At 51.1% G+C, this 21,558-nt stretch overlaps 5 protein-coding genes across 5 annotated transcripts; 3 read left to right on the top strand and 2 right to left on the bottom strand.

Moving 5' to 3' along the window:
• Positions 1–505: 505 nt before the first annotated feature.
• Positions 506–5,380, bottom strand: N7508_004071 (DNA-binding E3 ubiquitin-protein ligase SNT2; the record flags this gene model as incomplete). The annotated part of the gene is made up of 2 exons (XM_058462137.1): positions 506–4,815; positions 4,864–5,380. The coding sequence occupies 2 exons, from the start codon at positions 5,378–5,380 to the stop codon at positions 506–508; spliced, it is 4,827 nt and encodes a 1,608-aa protein (XP_058320762.1).
• Positions 5,381–7,197: 1,817 nt separating this feature from the next.
• N7508_004070 (DEAD/DEAH box helicase) lies at positions 7,198–10,462 on the top strand (the record flags this gene model as incomplete). Its single annotated transcript, XM_058462136.1, has 9 exons — positions 7,198–8,043; positions 8,096–8,278; positions 8,326–8,794; positions 8,843–9,014; positions 9,065–9,226; positions 9,272–9,718; positions 9,774–10,194; positions 10,254–10,368; positions 10,431–10,462. Coding segments are annotated over 9 exons (2,847 nt in total), but the record flags the coding sequence as incomplete, so codon positions are not given.
• A 303-nt stretch (positions 10,463–10,765) lies between these two features.
• On the bottom strand, positions 10,766–11,887 carry N7508_004069 (uncharacterized protein; the record flags this gene model as incomplete). The annotated part of the gene is made up of 2 exons (XM_058462135.1): positions 10,766–11,127; positions 11,224–11,887. 2 exons carry the CDS (start codon positions 11,885–11,887, stop codon positions 10,766–10,768), a joined length of 1,026 nt encoding a protein of 341 aa, XP_058320760.1.
• A 1,178-nt stretch (positions 11,888–13,065) lies between these two features.
• N7508_004068 (CORVET complex membrane-binding subunit VPS8) lies at positions 13,066–17,951 on the top strand (the record flags this gene model as incomplete). The annotated part of the gene is made up of 3 exons (XM_058462134.1): positions 13,066–13,368; positions 13,420–13,852; positions 13,903–17,951. The coding sequence occupies 3 exons, from the start codon at positions 13,066–13,068 to the stop codon at positions 17,949–17,951; spliced, it is 4,785 nt and encodes a 1,594-aa protein (XP_058320759.1).
• A 1,957-nt stretch (positions 17,952–19,908) lies between these two features.
• N7508_004067 (glycoside hydrolase family 16 protein) lies at positions 19,909–21,275 on the top strand (the record flags this gene model as incomplete). Its single annotated transcript, XM_058462133.1, has 2 exons — positions 19,909–20,034; positions 20,082–21,275. 2 exons carry the CDS (start codon positions 19,909–19,911, stop codon positions 21,273–21,275), a joined length of 1,320 nt encoding a protein of 439 aa, XP_058320758.1.
• Between the last annotated feature and the right edge of the window lie 283 nt (positions 21,276–21,558).

Genomic DNA, 21,558 nt, shown 5'->3' with positions numbered 1-21,558 from the left:
TAAGAGCCACATGCACATCATACCAAGTTCAGCCTCCTTTCTTTTCCTTTTCCGCCAAGCTATAGCACAGACTCCACAACTTTACCCAGGTGCCATACATCAAAGACGCCGGGGAATAATAGTGAAAAGGATGGAAATCAAAACAAAGACAACGACAAAGACAAAGGGAAGACGAAGAAAGAATAATGAATAGAATAGAACGGATGGAACAGAAGAAACATGGAACGAGCAAATAGGATGTGAGAATAGATGATTTCCTCCTGAGGGACACCGACACCCGTGGGTGTTTGAAGGGAATCGAGGAAATGGAAACAACAAAAAACAGACATAGCTTGTGGAAAGAAAGCAAAACCCGTGTAGACTTTTTGTTTTCGGAAAATGCCACGCAGATGCAGTAGAAGCGAAAGAGGAAGAAAGACTAAGACAAAGTTATAGGGTACTATCATACAAGTTTGATAAAGAGCTCTGGAAGGGCAATGCGAGGTCTTCATGCGTTAGGGGGTCATTATGAGAGGAGGTTCTTCAGCGAGGGGCTGGCGCTGGCTCCGGTTCCTGCGCTTGTGCCGTTCACACCGGTATGTCTACCGGCGCTGGGTGGTCCTGCCATGAGAGAGGGTGGTGTATCCTCAGGTCGGGTGGGAGGGGTAGATGTAGGACCACGGGGGTCGAGACGGGCTTGAGCCACCGGTGGTGAATGAGATGGGGCCCCTAGGCCGCGGTCGACGGAGTACATGCGAGGTGGGGGGCCACCGTTCAATGCGCTAAGCGAGGTCTGCGGCGAGCGGTTGACCGTTGTTGCTTGCACGATTGGGGGAGACGCAGAAGCCGCGTACGAACGAGGAGGCGGTTGTGAGAGATGCGGCGAGCGTGCTGGAACAGGACCATATGGGCTCTGGTGGGCTGCATAAGGAGGCGGTGGGGGACCGGGTCCAGCGCTAGCGTAGTGTGGTGGTGGAGGTCCTGCGGCATGAGGTGGCGGGGGGAAGTTGTTCATGTGATGGGGAGGTGGAGGTGCTACAGGGTAAGGAGACGAAGACATGCCGTTGCGAAGGCCATTGTCAGGCGGGGGTCGCTCGTACGGTCCAGTGTAGCCTGACACGGGGATGCCATTGTGCGGATGAGCTGGCATTGGTCGCCCAAGCACACTGCTCGGGGGAGGAGGGTGTGGGTGTTGGTGTGGATGTGGGTGCGGCACGAATGCATGGCCAGGCATACGGGAAAGTGATGGCATAGGTTGACGTTGCTCGGAGTAAGGCGAGGGGCGAGGCACTGGCGAAGGCTCAGGTGCAGGCGGAGGGGGTGGTGCCGGGTTCTTCAAATGACACTTGTGGCATTCATATATCGGTTCGCCATGGTCTCCGTTGGCAGCAAAGGCCGGTGGATGATGGTGTCCTGTTCCATTCGACATAGGCGGCCTGTACTCAGGGCGTCTTGGGATTGTCCACCACTTGGGGCTAAAGCCGGTTGAACAGCGGAAACACTTTCGGTTGGTCTCAACCTCAGTAGTTGGTCGTGGAGCAACGTGATTATCTGTGTCGATTTCCATTGGATCCTCGGGCGCATCCTCACTAGCCGGTTGAGCCTTGATAGTATCCTTGGGAGCATCCTTGGGGGCCGGCGCGGTGCTTGTCGAGGCTCGTCGGTTCACAGCATGAGCATGAGCATGAGCATGGTGTTGCGGTGCTGGAACAGACTGGTGCATGTAGTCCGCCTTGCGAATGGTGCCGGTGATAGTAAGATCGGCCTGCTTGTACGTCTGAGCGAAAAGCTGCAGCGCATTGAGCTGGTCATTGCTAGTCTGCTCGCCGAGGTCATGCAGAGTGCTTGACACGCTGTGGTTTGGGCAGTATACAACAGGCGTTACCGAGCCAACTTCGTCACCTAGACGGATGGCTCGCATGCTGTCGCGACGAGAATGCTTGACAGGAGTGACGTCAAAGCCGAATCGGTAATTTGCCTGGAAAGCACAGCCAACATGGAAGTGACCATTACAGCCGCTAAAGCTACAAGGGACACATGCACCCTTGCGGGACTTGCAGATCTTACATGTCTCCCGCCAACGGTCCTTAGGAATAGTCCCGAATCCTTCGGCTGGCTCGAGTTCCTCCGCATTGCCATATTTCAGCTCGGGGGTCCACAAAGTGCAAAGCACATGCGCCCAGTTGTTTCCTGCAGTGCGCTTTAGAGGTTCCCGAGGGCCAACGGGCTTCCCAACGGCCTCCTGTCGCTGACGGTAGAGCTTGATAGCCTCGTTGACCATCTCTTTCTCCATGCGCTCCTTCTCCTTGTCGCGTTCGGTCTTCTTCCGGGCGTTGTTCTTGGGCGTCTCCATGAGTTCGTGCTCAGTCCATGATACGGGGCAAAGAACGCATTCGTAGTTGGTAGAGATCGATGGGCTGCGGTCGTTAGAACACATATCACACAGCCATTTGTTGTTAGCGCGCGAATCTCGCACACCATAGCAATTGCGATGAACAGTAAGACGACAATCGCGACATGAAAGATGCTCCTCGCCGGATGGCTCAACTTGGTTGCAGATCGCACATGGTAGCGTCTTGGCTTTCGGTGGATCAGGGACAATCGGTGGAGCTTCCACCGGCTTTTCGGGAACCGTCTTCTTCTTCGGCATGGGCTCGACTGACGTTCTGGTCGAGGTCGCGGTGCTTTCTTTATCAGGGCGAGCCTTCTTCTTGGTTAGATCCAGCTTGCCTTCCTGAAGCAGTCGAGGGTTCGAGTCGAGCGGAATGCCCATCGAATTCGCGGTGGTTGCTGTGATGTTATTGATGGTGAAGGGAGTTTCAGTGGCGACAATCAGCTGAGCCAGCAGTTCCTCGTCGATACGGCGTCGCCATGACTTGTTGCCGCTGTTTGCAATTCTCTTTGCGACCTCGTCAACGTCCTCATATTGAATACCGTACTTTCGCCACAATAAAGCACAACGCAGACAGAGTGAAACAGTAAGTAGAGGGCCCTTGTCCTTCTTGTTTGAAGGGTCAGCGGGAATGGTTGTACCCGGGGGAACCAAGGGCGCACGACGCCATTGTCGGGAGCTGCGAGTGGAACAGAACTTGCAGTGGAATCCGCGCTTTTGAACTACGGCTTTCTCCGAGTCAAAGGCAGAATCGTCATGATCATCAGCTACGTCGTCGACCAGTTTAGATGAAGTGACACTGTGGCGTCGGACCTCCTTCTTGCCGCGTCTTCCTTCATAGCTACCCCAAATCTGCCGACCGCGGGGGGTCTTCTTCCACATGTAGTAAAACCGAACAATCTGGTAAATAGGAACGGTCTTGACGTGTTTCATGATGTTGCGCCATTCTGATCCATACTTGGCGACACCCTGTTCGAAAAGCTTCAATTCCTCCGGTCGAAGATGAGGCTCCTTGAGGTCCTTGTACTTATTGGCCTTCTTCAGCTTGACAAGAGCGGCCTGCACATTGAAACTCTCGGCGTAGAGAATTGAAAGAGCCTTGTCCAAGAAGTTGGTGTTGTGCTTCTCGACACCAATACCAGGCGCCAGTTCCTTGGCTTGGCGCATGTAGTCGTCGATAAATTTCTCGCGTTCCTCCAGGCTGAGATGTGATCCTGGAGCATTGTCTTCACCTCGGGTGGGGATCTGCTCCGAAGTCGGCATCTTGAACAGGGGCTCAGCGGTCCGCACTTGCTTTCCAGTCTTCTCGTTAATGGTAACCGGCTCATCCATTCCGCGGTGGATATAGCCTGTGGGCTCATCTTGAATCCATTTCGGCCGGTTGGCTCTCTCATGCTTGGCGGCTTCCAGAGCAGCTTGGGCAGCAGATTTGCCGTCCTTCTTCGCACCGGCAGCCTTGGCTTTCTTCTTCAAGTCCAGAGGCTTCACATATTCGATTGCGCGACCTGGCCAGGCTGCGACCATGGCCTGGTGTCGTGTTCCTAAACGTGAGCTTGCGCGAGGGTAAATCCGATCGTCGTAGTCGAGAGCATCTTCGACACGGCAGTGAATACCCAGGTAGCGGTAAGGCCACATCTTCGCCTGTGCAATCTGCTCCACTGTCGCAGGCTGGGGCATAGGGTCTTCCTCGGCTGTAGGGGTGCCATCGGAGTTGCCATTCGCAGTGCCGTTCGCATGGTGGTGGTCCTCCTCCTCCTCCTCTTCCATAACCACATCCTCCCCGTCCGCTCGAATTGCGCCCATCAAAGGTGTATTGCGCGCCTCAAGCTTGCGTTCCTGGGCGCGGCTGCAGGCGGCACAGGCCCACGCAAATCCGCGAGCGGGTTTCTTGGTCAATGCGGGCCGTACGCAATGCATGTGATATGTGGAGTGGCACACTGCACAGTCGACGGATTCCGAGTTTGCGGCGTATAACCGGCATCGCTTGCACGTCTTGACGGCGCCTGTCAATTCCTTCCCTTTGCCGATCTCAACGAGAATGAATTTCCACCGCTCATCAAGAACCTTCTTGACATTGCCGGGAACATTAATAATATCTTTTGTCGGGATAACATCATACATTCGATGGATGTATCGATCAAACATCTTGTCGTACCAGAAGCTGTTGCGGGCCTTCTTATAGGAACTGATGTCATCGATTTCTGAGACATGGCGAATCTCACACTTTCCCCTCAAGGATGATAGAGGACATGTGTCGGAGTGCATTGATGCAAAAACAAAGCGAGAGTCGGGAGAATGACGCTGGATGTCTCGTGGACGATAGTACCAGTTGACTCTCAAAGCCTCGATGAAACCGTTTGGCTTTGTTTTGGATGGAAGGAACTCCATAATTCGAGCTAAGTAATATGGTTCACCTGGTGGCTCACAAATTAAATAGACATGGTCTAGAGATGGTTAATGCTGCGAAATGGGCGAAGAAAGATGAAACAAACCATTAAGACCGAAAGCGGTGCCATCATCAGCTATTAATTGACCATCCTTGAGATAGGGTCCGGAGTTCTCGAAACTCATCATATTGGTGAAATACTCCCCATCCGAGTCGGGGGGCGAGGTGAAAAGTTTCTTGGCGGCCGAGCTTGAATTTGGGGTGCTGGCGGGTTGTTTGCGTTTGCGCAAGTTAGAACCATTCACATCGTCAGGTCTGGCGGAGAATGATGAAGTGCCCGGGATGGTATCTTTTGCCGATCCATTTGTACCGTTGCCATTGGTTAGACTCTTGCGTTGCGCCGGCGAGGTCTTCTCATCGGGATTGGAGCCGTTGACAATATTGGTGAGGGCCAGGCTGTTGCGTTTGGCTTTTGGTGCAGACGCATCCATGTCCACATCTAGGTCACGGTCCTCGGCATAATTAGGCCGCGGCGCATTGCGACCTCTCGATCGCGTGCCATACGCGGTGGCGGAGCCGTTGGCCGAATCGGCCACAGCCTCCGGAGAGTTGGGAGTGGTCATTGAGTGTGGCCGTTAGTCATCCACTTGAACGCGTGAATGGGATATATCAGCTTGTGGCGGGTTAGTTTGAACTCAACACGTTCGTTCAATGGTATGTAGGGGAAGATACACGAGGGGGGGCGAAAATCTCAAAATACGGGTGGGCAGTTATGAGAGATGATTCAATGTGCGCGGGTGTCGCGAACATCAAATGAGGGAAGAAGTTGGGAAGAAGGAAAATTTAGGGAAAGTGGGAACAAAGAGTGGACCGTGTCAGATCTTATCCTGTCTGCAGGGGTGAAGGGCGTACAGATATCAAGTTGATAGGGGAGACTTACAGAAGATGGAATAGTATAGAAACAAGGGGGAGAGATGAGAGTAAACTAAAAGAGTAGAAGAGAGGTTGAGAGTGGGAGGGAAGAAGAGGAAGGTGGAAGAGAGCGCAAGTGAGAAAGTGAAAGTGTGAAAGTGTGAAAGTGCTAGAGTATGTAGAAAGGAAGATGGGTCGGGAGTGGAGATGGATATACGGGGGGGAAGGGGGAAAAGAGAAGAGAACTGTGGGAAAGTCGAGGATGGCCCCTAGTCCCGATATGTTAATATGACGGATCCTCCAACTTGCTTCCAACGTTCTCTGGGAATGTTGTCACGTATGCGCGTCTATAAAAGCATTCCCTCTGGTAAATTACCAGTGCGACGACACACGGATTTGGACCCCCCTTGGGATCCCAGTCTTTTTCGCATGGACCTTACGAGGACATATATCGCCTCATTCACCGGTGCAATCCGGGATTATTACACAGAAGCAAGGGAACGTGTGGCTAGTCTACATTCAAACGGGGAATCAAGAGCCAACATGAGATTGGGGGGTGTGGGAGTATAATAGGGAAAGGTCAAGTCAGACATAACTCAAAGTCACAAGTCAATGGGCACATTTCGCAAAAGAGCTCGGTCGAAGCTCGGTTGGAAAAGTGAATATTGTAGGGACAAATCAGAACATATGCGTTGGCAAGGTATCAAACCACTACATTCGGAACACCAGGAACCGTCAAGTATAATTTGTCCAGTGGCGCTCGGAACTGAATTCTACAACTACAGAGAAGAGACCAGAAATGTACACCGTTGAAATATCCACTATAAGACCTAGAACAAAAGACTCATCAAAGTGCAAGTGTAGAGTCGAAGTGCAGATATAATTTCACGTCGATCAATACCGAGACAATACCGGTAATTGAACATCCAATGATGATTTACTTCCGTTGCCACCTATGCCGGCATGCTCCGTTCACGGTCCGATTTGAATGCCTTTCCGATTATATTGATATAGATAGATTGTAGGATAAAGTCGCTATTCAGCTAAGTCGATTGGGATATGAATATCGCATTCCGCTGCGCAATAGGTGGTACGCGACTCATGATACAGTCGTTATGACGCCTCCACCGAGTCTCAGAATTTGTCCAATTTTGGATCCGATTTTTAGCCCGTGTGTTCCGGATTACAGTACAGCGGGGTCTTGCTGCCTGTTTAAGAGGTCCAGACTAGGTAGAACCCAACGGTGCCCAGGTTGCCCAGATCCAGGGATTCATTACCTGATTAGATATATAGGCACTCGTTTCAGGCTATAACTCAACGAGTCTCGAGTTTGCAGCCTAGCTTGAAAAGCCAATGGCTGGAGAGGCGTCTCGCGATAGCTACTGGATAATCTCGTGCAAGGGATCAATCATTTAAAGAATCCCATTTTCGATCCAGGCACAGGAACACTCCCGATGTCTCGATTAGCTCGGCTGACTAACTCTCCTGCCTGAGGATTAGACACCCGTGACAACAAAAACAAACAAAGTCGAAATACATTTCTTCCATATGGACTGTTTCAGGCATGTCGACATCGGGCATCCAGTCGCGTGGATTCCTTACCACCATTGATCTCGCCCGAGGATATCAGTCAGCGCCCGTGGCCGGCCACAAGCGACCACCAGAAACCGAGCAGACTTCCGACCTCAACCCAGGTCCCGTCAAGCAAGCGACTGTTTTAAGTCATGGCCAAAATACCAATGCTGACATCGTAGTGGATTCCCCGTGGGAATCGGCGCGGGCTTTACTAATCGCTCCCGCGAAGCGTTTTACTGCGAGTAAGATCCATTTCGGCGCAGCTAGTGAGACATCGCCTGATGATGAAAAAAGGAGGGGTGACAGTACTTCTGCCCCGGGTTCTAGTCAGAATCCCCTGCTGTCATTGTCAAATCCGAAGTATGGGCTTCCGCCTTCCCTTACGGCCAATTTTGCCGCTTTGGGTGTGTCTAGTATCTATCCATGGCAGGCGTCTTGTTTACTAGCCAAAGGTCTGCTTTCTGGGGAGCGGAATTTAGTTTATACTGCCCCGACGGGAGGAGGCAAGTCTCTTGTTGCGGATGTTTTACTCTTGAAGCGGATCATTGAGAACCCCACGCGCAAAGCATTGCTCATTTTGCCTTATGTTGCTTTGGTTCAGGAGAAGCTGAAGTGGATGAGGCGGATTGTGCAAGATGTGGAGAAGAATATTCCAGATGAAGAAGATGAAGGCTCTTCGTTTCCTCGCGGGCGATGGAAGCGTGCTCGGAAAAATATCCGCGTAACTGGGTTCTTTGGTGGAAGCCGGACGACAGCTACTTGGGCTGATACTGATATTGCCATTTGTACGATAGAAAAGGTATGTGTGCTTGTGATTGATATGGCTCACAGGTTCTGATTGTTTTCCTTAGGCCAACTCGTTGATCAACAGTGCTATCGAAGAGTGTACTATTGGAGATCTGGGAGTCGTGGTTCTTGATGAGTTACATATGCTTGATGATGAGCATAGAGGGTATCTCTTGGAGCTCATGGTTACCAAGCTATTACTGCTCCAGCAAGATATCCAAATCGTTGGCATGAGTGCCACACTCTCCGTATGTTCCCATTCCCAGATTGGATGGCTTTTCTAACAAGACCATAGAACACTGAGATGCTGGCAGAGTGGATGAATGCCAGATTCTACATTTCCACGTACAGACCAATCCCCATTGACGAATACCTGGTCTACGAGAATGCTATTTACCCAGTTGCAACATCAAGACAGCTCTTTCAAACAGCATCCAAGTTGACTGCTGCTGCATCTGTGGCCGACACTATCCCTCCACACCGAGTCATTGAACCTTCTAGCTATAAACAGCTCAGCAACTCAGCCACAAATGCCATGGTAGCTTTGGCAGTCGAGACTGCAGTCGCAGGGTTCGGTGTGTTGGTATTTTGTAGCAGTCGCCAAGCGTGCCAAAATCAAGCTGCTACCATCGGTGAAGCAATGCCGACAGCAGAGCCAGATGAAATGAACCAACGCATGGATCTCCTTGCTGAGCTGCGGAGTCTTGCATGTGGCTTAGATCCAGTTCTGGAGACTACAATCCCCAGGGGAACCGGATTTCACAGTGAGTATCTCTTCGGGATCAAACATACAATTACTCACCATTGTTTAGATGCCGGTATGACAACAGAAGAGCGGGAACTTATTGCACAGGCTTATGATCAGGGTGTGCTGCGAGTTCTCGTTGCCACATGCAGTCTTGCTGCCGGAGTAAATTTACCCGCAAGACGAGTCATTATCAACGGGGCACGAATGGGCCGTGATCTGGTAGGCCCAGCAATGCTGTATTAATTACCTATATCCCAGGTCGGGTAGATGAAGCTGACAGAAACAGTCGACAGATGTGTGGACGTGCTGGACGCAAAGGCAAGGACGAAGCCGGCGAGACCTATCTGATATGTGTCAAAGCAGACATGCAAGCTGTATGTGATCTATTGGATGCCGACATGCCTGCCATTGAGAGCTGTTTAGCACCAGAGAAAAGGGGACTAAAAAGGTATGTCTTACTTCTTCTTTTCTGTTCTTAACTCACACCCCACAGAGCACTCTTGGAAGCTATAGCAACAGGCTTGGTATCAGGCTGCGACGCAATCAAAGAATACGTTCGATGTACGCTCCTTTGGCGATCAGTGGACAGAAGAATTGCATACATCATCATGAAATCTGCACTTCAGGAATTGGTCGATGAAGAACTCATCATCTTCCGAGACGACGAATCTTACGGATCCACGCCCTTGGGACAGGCAATTGTGGCTTCAGCCTTTTCCCCCGAAGATGGCATATTCGTCCACGAAGAACTAAAACGAGCAATACAAGCCTTCGTCATGGACGGCGACATGCACGTCTTCTACATGTTCACCCCCCTCCAAGCAGCAATGAACACACCAATCGACTGGCAAATCTTCCGAGACCAACTAGACAGACTGGATGAGAGCGGTCTCCGAGCATTACAATTCGTCGGCGTGCAACCCGGCTTCGTGAACACAATGTGCCATCCCTTCTATACCCTCGCCCCAAATCAAAGTTTGCTAACCACCATCCAGGGTCCAATCCGGTGCCTCCCTAAAAGAAACAAACCCATCCGAAATAAAAACAGCCCGCATCTACCGCCGCGCCTATACAGCCTTCCAACTCCGAGATTTTAGCAACGAAACCCCCCTCTCGACAATAGCATCCCGCTATAAAATCCCCCGCGGAACAGTCCAAACCCTCGCCCAACAATGCCACGGCTTTGCGGCGGGTATTGTTAAATTTTGCCAGCGTATGAACTGGGGTATGATGGCTGCTGTGCTGGATCATATGCGGGACCGTCTGGAAGCGGGTGCGCGTGCTGATTTGCTGGAAATGGCCCAGGTTACTTTTGTTAAGAGTTGGACGGCGAGATTGCTTAGGGAGAATGGGTTTCGGAATTTGAGGGCTTTGGCAGATGCTGAAGCTAAGGATTTGGTACCTGTTCTTATGATGGTGGGCTTTGATTCTTTGGTTTGCTTGAATAAAGACTGTGGTACTGATTTGGTTGTTAGGTTAATCCTCGGAAAGTGCAAAAGAATCAGCTCTCGTCTGCTGAGTCGGAGCGCTATGCGGCGAAGCTGTTGGTTAAGGCTGAGACTATCATTTCTCATGCTAATAAGATCTGGGGTAAGCCTTTTGTTTGGTTATGTATGTTGATATATATATGTGTGCTAATGCTGTCTATCTAGATCGGGAAACGCAGGTCGAGTTGGAGGATTGAGTTTTGATGGTTTCGTTTGGATTTTTGGATTCTTGCATACTAGGAGTGTGATATGGATAGCATTGACATTTAGATACCATTGACTTTCACTATATGTTTGGACCAGACTGGACTTCGCACTCCGAATTGTATCCGATTGTGGACACTGAGGTCCCAGCCCTTTTTTCAATTGCTTCTCTCATATCTGAATCGTTGTAGTAGTGAAATATGAAACCAAGGGTCTTGTTATCCTGCAGATGCTCAACCCAAAATATATATTCACCCTACTCTACAACTATATATATCCCCATCATCCACAATCACTCAAAATCCATTTAAAGCATCCTGCGCTCTAATAACAGCCCCCTTATCAACAAAATCCGCCAAAAGCACATTCGGATTCCGATTATACAACCCCTCACACAAACTTGCCTGCGCACCAATACTCCCCTCCCCAGTAGCAGCATTGGTACTATCAGCCTTATCACGATCCGGAATCAAAACTCCGAGAATATCGACATCTAGGAAGTGATTGACGATGTACATCCGGCCTGTAGCTGAGGCATCAGATGGACGGTCGATTTTGCAGCTTGAGAATTTCGCGTCGGTTACGTCGTAGGGCGTTTCGAAGTAGTAGGTGAATTCGTCGAGGATATAGTTTACCTTGGTTGTGTCTGCGCCGTAGTCTGTTATTATGAATTAGTATTGTATAGATATGATTTAGGTTGTATTTGAGGGAGCGTTTGACGTGTAAGTGTTGATGTGGTTGGATGTAAACATACCGAGGAACACGACTAGTCTCTTGCCGCTGGATATCATTTCGCCCAGTGTTGGCCAGTCAGATAATGATAGAGGGCTTGCGGAAGGGGTATATGTGTAGCTGTTGATACCGCTGCTAGAGAAAGTATCGCCGAACTCACTGATCGCTACCGAGTCTCCGTTTGTGAGAAGGAGCGTGACGATTTCGTTTGGGTTTGCGTCTAGCCACTTTTTCACGGTTTCGAGGAATGCTTTGAGTGTTCCTGCATCTTCGAGGAAACAGGATGTATGACATAGCTCCAGGACATTCTTGTCGAAGACTGAATGGTGTGTTTGGGCTTGGAGGTAGCGGATTCCCATGTCCAGCTGGGCTGTTACGTCGATGTTTTGGTTTTGTTGGGGGAGGGGTCCGACAAAGGGTGAGTCGTGGGAGCCGACAAAGGTTATGTTTGAGTAGGATCTTGTGCAGTACTCGGCGTGGCCGTTGCAGGTTGTTGCCGTGGCTAGGCTAGACATTGATACCGATGGGGTTGGTGTGGATATAGATGTAGACAGAGATGTCGATATAGACGAGGGTGGCGATGCTCGTGGTAGCAGTGTTCCTATCCCTGGCACTGACAGCACAGGCTGGAGGAATAGGATCGTGCTGAGCAGGGCTCGCGTCAGTCCGTGGTGTTTCGGAGCCATCGTGGCTAGCTGCGAGTTTGAGTGGTTGATCTTGTGGTGGCCAGAGTGAGAAGAGTGCTTTTTTCACGTCTTTATTCACTGCACCCCTGTCATAAACTTGCATCCATCGTGATCAAGAATAGTAGTCATCGGTCACGCCGAACAGCCCGCTGCCCCCGCGAAGGAGGTGATAAGTCCATGCCGACCACATTCCACATGTCGATCCCTGACCAAACGAAAACTTCGACAACAAAACATCACCGACTGACCATCGTGTCTCATGTCAGAGTCATGGTTGGTGATAGGATATGACCCCGGTCACAAGAAACGAGACCGATGTAACTGCAGCCCACCAATAACAGAGCCAAGTCAGCTCTCAACTATTGTAGGTGTCGCCGGGCCCAATTGTGATTTAGTTTCGGGGATTCTCCGTTCATGCAAGTGATTAAGCTAAGTTAACTTAGTTGCTGCCATGTTGCATTTGGTCACCCCGCTAGCAAATGGCCCCTGTGATAGGATCTCGAGTCAGGGGTATAGAACGTTTGTGTTGATAGGAATATATATGCTCTGGCGATAATGAGATTTATCTAGATCATACCATGGAGGATCATATGAAGACATCAGCTTGAATAGCTGCGTAAACTGCCGAGTAGTGGATGAGTGCTTGCTGCTTTATTGATCCGTGAAGCTAATTAAAAGAAGCTATTAGTCCTCTCATAGGATCTAGCTTTCCATCATTATAGCAGCACATATAACATGTAACACTGTGCAATATCCTATGATGCTCTAATGTAGTTGTTCGAGCGATGTAGCTCCACACGGGCGGCGTGACGTTCACTTGAGTTTAACACAATATATATTGAACTTTCAATGTGAACGAACAAACCAATAATATATAACTAAGTAATAACTCAATAGTCCAAAGTAGCAAAGTCAAGTGAATATCGCGGATAGCGGATGTCCCTGACAGCCACAAGTGGCTGGAGTTCCCCTAAAACGGCCCCATTGGAACATCATCTCCACCGTTCCTTGACACTTCGAGCTCAACACGTCTCCGACCTACCTCTCGCATATTCGATTAATTCCTGATCTCCCATATCACCGCACCGCCGCATCACCGTCACTGCCACCGCACCGCTGGTTCGCTCTACTCCACCCCAGCTAAACAACGGAGCAATGGTCATTCGGAGATCTCGCTCATGAGCTCGATGGCTGAGGGCAGTGAGGGTTGGTCGCGCGAGGATGAGCTTGACCTAGACCAGGAAGACGATCCCCAGCAACCCGACCATGGCGCCCTCGACTACGCCTTGCCTTCCCCGCAGGAACCAGCGGAAGGCGAATCGAACACGTTGGACGATGCGGAGGACCGGGTTGTCGAGAAGACGGTGGAAGCAGCAGATCCGGATCTTCCAGAAACTCCTCCACCGCGAAATGCCGAATGGGCTCGATCAGGGAGCGTGGATGGAACAGGCTCAACCCCCGACGATTCCCCATCCTTACATGTCAGTGCTACTATTGACGCGCAACTTGGATAGCAAGCTGATTGATTATAGGGCTCTGTTCCGTCTTCTTTGAGCAGCAGTGCTCTGGCTCTCCGAGGGTCTCCGCGAGTTAGCCCAAGCCCGGCCCGCCGTCCTTTCGATCTCCGCTTCCAGTCTCGACTATCTTCTTCGCCGCAGAGTGTGTCTAGGTCTGGCTCGCCATTCCTGGCGCATCTACACTCTCGGCAATCCTCGATCACTAGTCAGGTCTCACCGGCACCAGAAACCGAAAATGAACCGCTCCAGGGGCCTTGGGATGTCGTGCGATGGACCAAGTTGCGGAAGATCACCGGGCAGGCATTTTCGGAAATTGGGAAACGCAACTTCGGACGGCCAACGTGTCTGGCTGTATCTACGTCGATTGTTATTGGTACATCAAAGGGTATCATACTTGTGTTCGACTATCAACAAAGCTTGAAGACCATCATTGGAACGGGCACATCAGGTTTGTCAAATGCTGTTTACACTGAGGGTGCATTATGCTGACAATCAAAGCTGTTGAATGTGGAGCCGTTACCTCTCTAGCACTTTCTGCGGATCACACTACCGTTGCAGGAGGTCATGACTCGGGTGATATCTTTACATGGGAAATCTCCCGCTCAGCACGGCCATTCCTTCATATCCCGCCAATTCCGGCCAACCAAGTAGAGACGCGGATATCAGATGGCCATCTATCGGGATCCGCACTCATCCATATAGGGTTCCTTGGCACCAGACGAACTGCGCTTGTGTCGGCTGATACACGGGGCATGGCGTTCTCGCACCTGGCAACAAGAGGAACGGGTGCTCTAGGACGGACAGTAAAAACGACCCGAATCCTGGGTCGATACCCTCAACCTTCGTTGGATGAAACGCGGCGACGAAAGCCCAGCTCGGTCCTCGCTTTCTCTCCACTGCCACTTGGCAATGTGGAACAGCCTACCGATTCTTTGGGCCTTGTTGCCATGCTGACTCCCTATCTTTTGGTCATTGTGTCCACTACTCCAGTGGCACAAACACAACACAAGGCACCGCGACCAAAAGAAGTGCCGGCTCATAGTGCTATGACCGGAGCGTTGGCATGGTTCCCAGCCATTCGATTGAAAGGCAAAGATACTCAGACTTCAAACACAAAGCTGGTATACTGCTGGTCAAATGTATTGACTGTGCTCGAGGTCACAGAAGTGGAGACAGATGAACCCATGGACCGAGACCGACCTCCTAGCCTTGTCTTCCAAGCGCGTAGCAGATGGAAGGCCGATGAAGCTATTGTTGCTGTTCAGTGGCTCAGTCGGTCGGTGCTTGCCGTATTTACGATTACGCAGCGACTATTGATCATTGAGGATTATTCCATGCATGTGACGGATTCCATCGATTTGGCGAATCGACATATTTATCACGCGGATCTTTTCTCATCCCAGCTCCATACGCTAGTGGAGCAGCTTGACGAAGAGGATGAGTCCATGCATGGGGTGGTAGCCGACGCTTTTTATATGAGTTTCCGATCCTATAAAGGTCGCTTGTTCTTGCTAGGCTACAGTGAAGCCTTGGTCGGCAACCTATCAAACTGGGCCGACCGACTGCTGGCGTTGATGGAGGCTGGTGACTTCATTGGCGCTATCCGTTTGGCAACATCTTACTACACAGGGAATACCGAGAAATTAACGGTTGGGCTCCCCGAAGAGGACACTCTGAGACAGCCAATTGTGCAAGAAAAGCTTCTAGAGATGATCTCTGCATCTCTAAAGTATGCTTTCGGTCGGAATGCTGAAGCGAGCAATGCTCGACTGGATAACCAGGAATTGGCAGAGCTAGCAGAGGTTTCCATCGCAGCTTGTATCCACATGGCGGATGAGGAGTTCCTCTGGGAGGAAGTTTTCAATTGGTATGAAGAGCAAGACTCGGTGGGAATCTTCCTGGATGCCCTTGAACCACGTATCATCGATGGAACGCTGCGATCGCTACCTCCTACTGCAGTCAAAGCCTTGATCAACCATTTCATTGGAACACACTCGGCTGGTAGTCTAGAGGAGATTATTTGTCTCCTTGATACTACCACAATGGACATTGACCAGGTTACAACGTTGTGCAAGCGGCATAATCTGTACGATGCCTTCATATATGTGTGGAATCGCTGTCTGATGGACTACGTTGGACCGTTGGAAGAGCTGCTACGTCAAATTCCAACGCAAACCGAGACCTTGGTCAACGGTGACTATGCAATCGAAATGAGACGGCAAAACAATGCGATGAAAATGTTCCCCTACCTTTCTTTCGTCTTGACAGGTCGCATCTATCCCACTGGTGATGATATGGACGAAGCCGAAGCATCGCGTGCCAAAACCGAATTGTACCAATATCTCTTCTCAGGTCACGGGTCTGGTACGTCTGGCGATGTCGCAGATTCATTCTCCCAACTTCGTGCTTTGCTCAAATTTGATGCCTCGAGCTTCATGAGCATGCTCAACGAAGCTTTCGAGGATAGCTTCCTGAACGAGTCGGATAACGAGGAGGCACCTACCGGTGTATCGATCAATCGACAGTACCTGATCAGCATTTTGCTTCAAGTTACGACGGCCGAGTTCTTCACGCCTTTTGATACCATCTACCTGGACATGTTTGTTGCGCGCAATCTTCCCAAATACCCCCAGTATATTCTTCTTTCAGGCACAACTCTGCACCAGGTTCTGGTGCGTGTTTGTCAGTACCCCGAGGCGGATATGGCAGATGACTGTGAACTGAGTGCAGAGTATCTGCTGTCCTTCTATCATCCACCCGATATCCAAAGTATGATTCCACTCTTCAAGGAAGCACGCTTTTTCCGCATTCTGAAGTCGACATATCGATCCGAGAAACAATACTCTCAGTTGATTATGACATACCTTGAGGACCCGAATGATCGTGCGGCCATCTTTACTTGTCTACATGACTGTCTTCGCTCAGGATCCAGACTCGGCGCGAAATCGAGACGAGATGTGATGGATGTGGTGAAACAGCGCGCTCACGATATTGTTGCCATTGATGTGACACTTACCTCTCAAACAATGCAAGACTTGGCCCCTGAAACACACTCTACGTTTTTGCGGGTTCTAGAGGATGACCCCCAGAATCAGTATCAGTACTTGCTGGTACTGGTTGAGCCACAGGCTCAACGTACGGAAACTCGCTCATCACCCTCTGTTGAGAACTGGATGATCGAGCGCTACGTGCAGCTCCTATGCAAGTACAATCCCACTCATGTCGCGGATTACGTTGACGGACTACGCGTTGGCGACATCCATCTGGAAGAGCTGCTCCCCGCTATAGAAGAGAGCGGAGCCATTGATGCCGCTGTCATTTTACTTGCTCGACAAGGCCAAGTGCGCCAGGCCCTTGACCGTCTCGTTGCACACCTTAGCATCCTCGAATCCGGCCTGGTCGGTATACTCCAGAGCGTCCGCGAGAGCCCCGACTCAGCGAGCACAGCAGAGGCAATCGACGATCTTATCGAGTCGCTCAGCAAGTATGTAGGCGTCGGAACCTGGCTTTGCCAGGGCCAAAGCAAGACTATCAAGCAGTCACGAACAGACAGCGCAAACGGCAAACGCGGCGCGGCAGCCCTCGACACCCTTCTGGCATTCGATGAAACCCTTTGGCTCGACCACATTGAAGCCGTCGTCCGCATCGCCGGCAACGTCTTTACATTCATGCGGGGGGTGAACACTCAAATCACCGTCGCCTCTCAGCCCACCACCACACTCGGCGGCGAAAGCGGCCGTCTAACAACCTTCTTCCGAACCCTCGTCCAACAAGTCTTCACAGCTCTTCTCGCCAGCACCGTCAAGGCAGGCCCATCAACCTCCGAAAGAACAGACATGTCCTTCCTCCGCATCCTGCGCGCATTCCTCACCCGCGCCGCAACCTGGTCCCCCTCTCTCCTCGAACTCCGCGCCGTCCTGGCCTCCATCTTCTCCGCATACTCTTACGAGAAATCCCTCCTGACCCTCGCCAACGGCATGCTAGACCGCGACCTCTTCGTCCACGTGGACGAAGTCACCCGCCTCCGCCAACAAGGCTGGCGACCCCGCGGGCACATCTGCGAGATCTGCCGACAAAGAATCTGGGGCCCCAGCGTCGGCGACAGCCACTGGTCCGCCTGGGAAGACAAGCAATCGGAAGCCCACCAGCGCCGCATCGCCAAGTGGCACGAGGAAGCCTACAACCCAGACGAAAGGGGCAAAGGCAAAGCAGCCGTCCTAGGCACAGGTCATCTATCCCATCTAGATCGTGCGGCAGCAGCACATGCACTGGCGCATCGCGGCGACGACCATGACACCGACCACGCTGACTCGGACACAGCCGAACCAGGAAAGGGTCCTCCGAATGGGAATGGCTCGGTCGGAGGAACGCCAAACGCACCCCTGGCGCCGGTCATCGTCTTCTCCTGTCGACATCTCTACCATAGACACTGTGTTCTAGACGCAGTCAGCGCCCGCGCCCACACCCGCGTCTCCACTGGCTCCTTTCGGCGTGACCATTCGCCCGACTGGTCGGGGGCTGAAATGTTCTGTCCGGCATGTACATAGCAGCGAGACGCTTGCATGACTTGGTTTCCTTGTTACTTGTGGGTATTATGATTTTTCTTTCTTTCTTGTTTTGCTGGGGATATCCATGGTCGATCATCTTGCATGTATAGCCCGCTGTTAGTTTTGTTGTTCTAGCTGGGGATGTATCCCTGCAATTGCATTTGAGCGTTCTGTCGCTGTCGTATCTATACATGTAGATGCAGTGCAGTGTAGTGTGGTGTATTGTAGTACAACGTCAGAAACAATGTCTCAAACTGTTCTTTGTTTCCCAGTTTTCAGCTCACTTTACGGAGTATCGCAATGGGCATTTCAAACTGCTTGGTAATGTACATGTACTCTCTGAACATCCTGGGGTGTCAGCTGTTAACTCATGCTACTAAGGAGACACATGCACTGCATTGATTCCAGTTAAGTCACCGACCTCCCCAGTCTCATTCCAGCCCCGGGTCTCATCCCTCAGCCCTCAGCCCCCATTCTGTGGTCGGTGCACATGGCCCTTTCTAATAAACCTGCGACTGCATGAATCTGGTTTTGGAGTGGACTGAGAGGGTCGAGGGTCTTGCTAGGTAGTGATCTACTACTCTTGGCCTGACGGGGTAATGAGGTTATCAGAGGGGGCTGATCGTGTTTCAGATGTTGATCGTCGTCTGATACATTGACCTTTATGGATGTTTTCATTTCTATTTGATTCATTTGATAATGCACCTAGTCCGTAGTGGCGCATACTACCGTGAGTACTTACATGTCCCTTGTCACAGATGTTGGGTGTTGGTGACTTCGGCTCAAGTTACTTGCAGTAGTAGATCACTTGTGGGGGTACTTGGGTCTAGGTACTCTTGGCGGTGTGGAAATCGATTCCCTCGCCACGCCACCTCACTTGACAGTTTGTCACTTCACCTCTCATCTTCTGTAAGCTTCAAGTCTAGACCGGTGACGGACACCTGCCGAGGTTTACCCCCGAGGAAGAAAGCATAAAGAACAGAACCACAGATCCAAGAATGAAAATCTTGCAGCCACATCCTTCTTCAGGGACTCTGTCCTATCAACTGTCGATCTCCCCTTTGCCACACTAGGTAGGCGGCAAGTGAGCTGATTGGCATTCGGCTCAGCTGGCGACAACCAGTGACAGTGTCAGAACGGCCTTTTAAGCCTGTTCGGTGCGGCGAAAAGGTTGGCCGAGCGAATGAACGGCCTCAGCGTGGTGATCGTCTTTTGGTTCCGAAACATCAGCAAAGTCAGTTTCAGCGCTTGAAGTTTCCGCCTTTCCCGTCTTTAGTTACTTGACATGTACCATCGACATATACATGGTTGCAATGGTTCTGCATTGACATTTGCGTGTGCATCTGCATTTGCATTCTGCAGGTTTATACCATCCACGATGGTGCTAACAAGTACCATACTTATCATGTACCCCAGCCCGGTTCGATCGGCAAGATAACTATGATTTACACGGTGTTCTGGTTCAGTTCCACAACGGCCATGACTCGCAACCCTGGATATTAAGTCCTGGTCGAGAACCATGTGGATAAATCATCCTCCATTTTTCAGGGCATAGGCCCACCGTTCTCTCCTACCGCGTTTTGTATCTCTCACATGGTCCCTGTCACTGGAGGAGATCGGGTGGATACATCAGGGACCGTACGTGGACCTTTTTCTTTTTTTCCCATTTTTCCATTTTGTGATATGTGGAGACATTAGTCTCATGTATAAGAATGGAGTCCCCCTCGCTTCTCAACTTTTAAGCATTATGTCCGTCTAGTCTCTCCTTTTGCATTGTCCATTGTCCACTCTCTTCCTTGCGATACACTCCTTATTGCTTTGAGGTGCATTCATCGCCCTCGCCTTCTTTTGGAAATATCTGGATATATCTCCGGCTCCACGTCTTCGACAGACTTGCCACTTTCTTGCTTTCGCATCGCATCTCACTTCGAATCGGAAATCTCCTGCGTTCTGGACAATGCACGTTCTTTCGACCCTCCTGCCCGTTGTTGGCTTGTTGTCCCAGCTCAGTGCTGCCAAGTATAGCCTCAAGGATGACTATGGTAGCACCGACTCGTTCTTTGACAAGTTCAACTTCTTCACAGTATGTTTGATTCAAAGAACACATAAACAAAATACTAAATCCAACAGGACACCGACCCAACCAATGGCTATGTCAGCTACGTCGACCGCAACACCGCCTCCAGCGGTGGTCTGATCAACGCCTCCAGCAGCAACGGCGTCTACATCGGTGTTGACCACTCCAACACCGCCAGCAAGCCTGGCCGTCAATCTGTCCGCCTGGAGAGCACCAACACCTACACCCACGGTCTCGTCATCCTCGACTTAGCCCACATGCCCGGCAGCGTCTGCGGCAGCTGGCCTGCCTTTTGGATGCTGGGCTCCGACTGGCCCAAGAACGGCGAGATCGACATCATCGAGGGCGTCAACGACCAATCTTCCAACCAGATGACCCTGCACACCAGCTCCGACTGCTCGATCTCCAACTCTGGTTTCACAGGCACCATCAGCACGGACGACTGCTACGTCGATGCCTCTGGCCAAACTGTTAACGCAGGCTGCGCCATCGATAACGGTAACTCGGAGTCATTCGGTTCGGGCTTTAACAATGCTGGCGGCGGCGTCTACGCCACTGAGTGGACTGGCTCTGCTATCAACGTCTGGCATTTCCCCTCTTACTCCGTTCCCTCGGATATCTCCTCTGGAAACCCCGTCCCTTCAAACTGGGGAACGCCCGCTGCTCGGTTCGCCGGATCTTGTGACATCGACTCGCACTTCAACAACTTGCAAATAGTCTTCGATATCACCTTCTGCGGCGATTGGGCTGGTGAATCGTCCGTCTGGAGCTCGGGAAGCTGCGCTTCCAAGGCTGATACCTGCAACTCCTATGTTCAGAACAACCCCTCTGCCTTTGAGGAGACCTACTGGCGTGTCAATTCGCTCAAGGTTTATCAGGAGTCTAGTTTGCTGGATGTTGATGTCGGCATTGATATCAATGTCGATATTGATATTGATGGAAAGTCGAATTCGAAGTCCTCCAAGTCTGACTCCAAGTCTGACTCCAAGTCGGATTCCAAGTCGAATTCGAAGTCTGACTCCAAGTCTGACTCCAAGTCGGATTCCAAGTCGAGTTCGAAGTCTGACTCCAAGTCTGACTCCAAGTCGGATTCCAAGTCGAGTTCCAAGTCTGACTCCAAGAAGTCTTCGTCGAAACAGTCGACTCGCGATACCGCCCCCTACGTCCGTCCCGGACCCCGTCCTTCAACCAAGCACCGTCGCGACCACTACCGTCGCGGTCACGGTCACGGCCACGTCCACGCCTAGATGGTGTGACTGCCATTGGCGAAGATAAGGACAAGGATATCAATGCCAATATTGAGTATCACGTTGACAGAAAGATGAACAGTCATCCGCGATGACATTCAACTGGAGTGAAATCCGAGAAGGAAAGAAAGAGACCGTTGTTGAAAACCTCCTGGTGTGGCTTTTTGCTTGGTTTCGTTATGATGATTGCATGGGATTGTTTCCCTCTATACGCTTCTATCCTACCCTATGCCTGTGCTAGTCGACGGTTATGGTGGGATCTGGTGTTGCGGCTGACGACCCT

Source organism: Penicillium antarcticum (assembly GCF_028974205.1).
Source record: "Penicillium antarcticum strain IBT 31339 chromosome Unknown utg000004l_segment0_segment0, whole genome shotgun sequence".
Classification (NCBI taxonomy): Eukaryota; Fungi; Ascomycota; class Eurotiomycetes; order Eurotiales; family Aspergillaceae; genus Penicillium; species Penicillium antarcticum.
The sequence above is the reverse complement of the archived record's forward strand: the minus strand, read 5'-3'. Positions and strand labels throughout refer to the sequence as shown.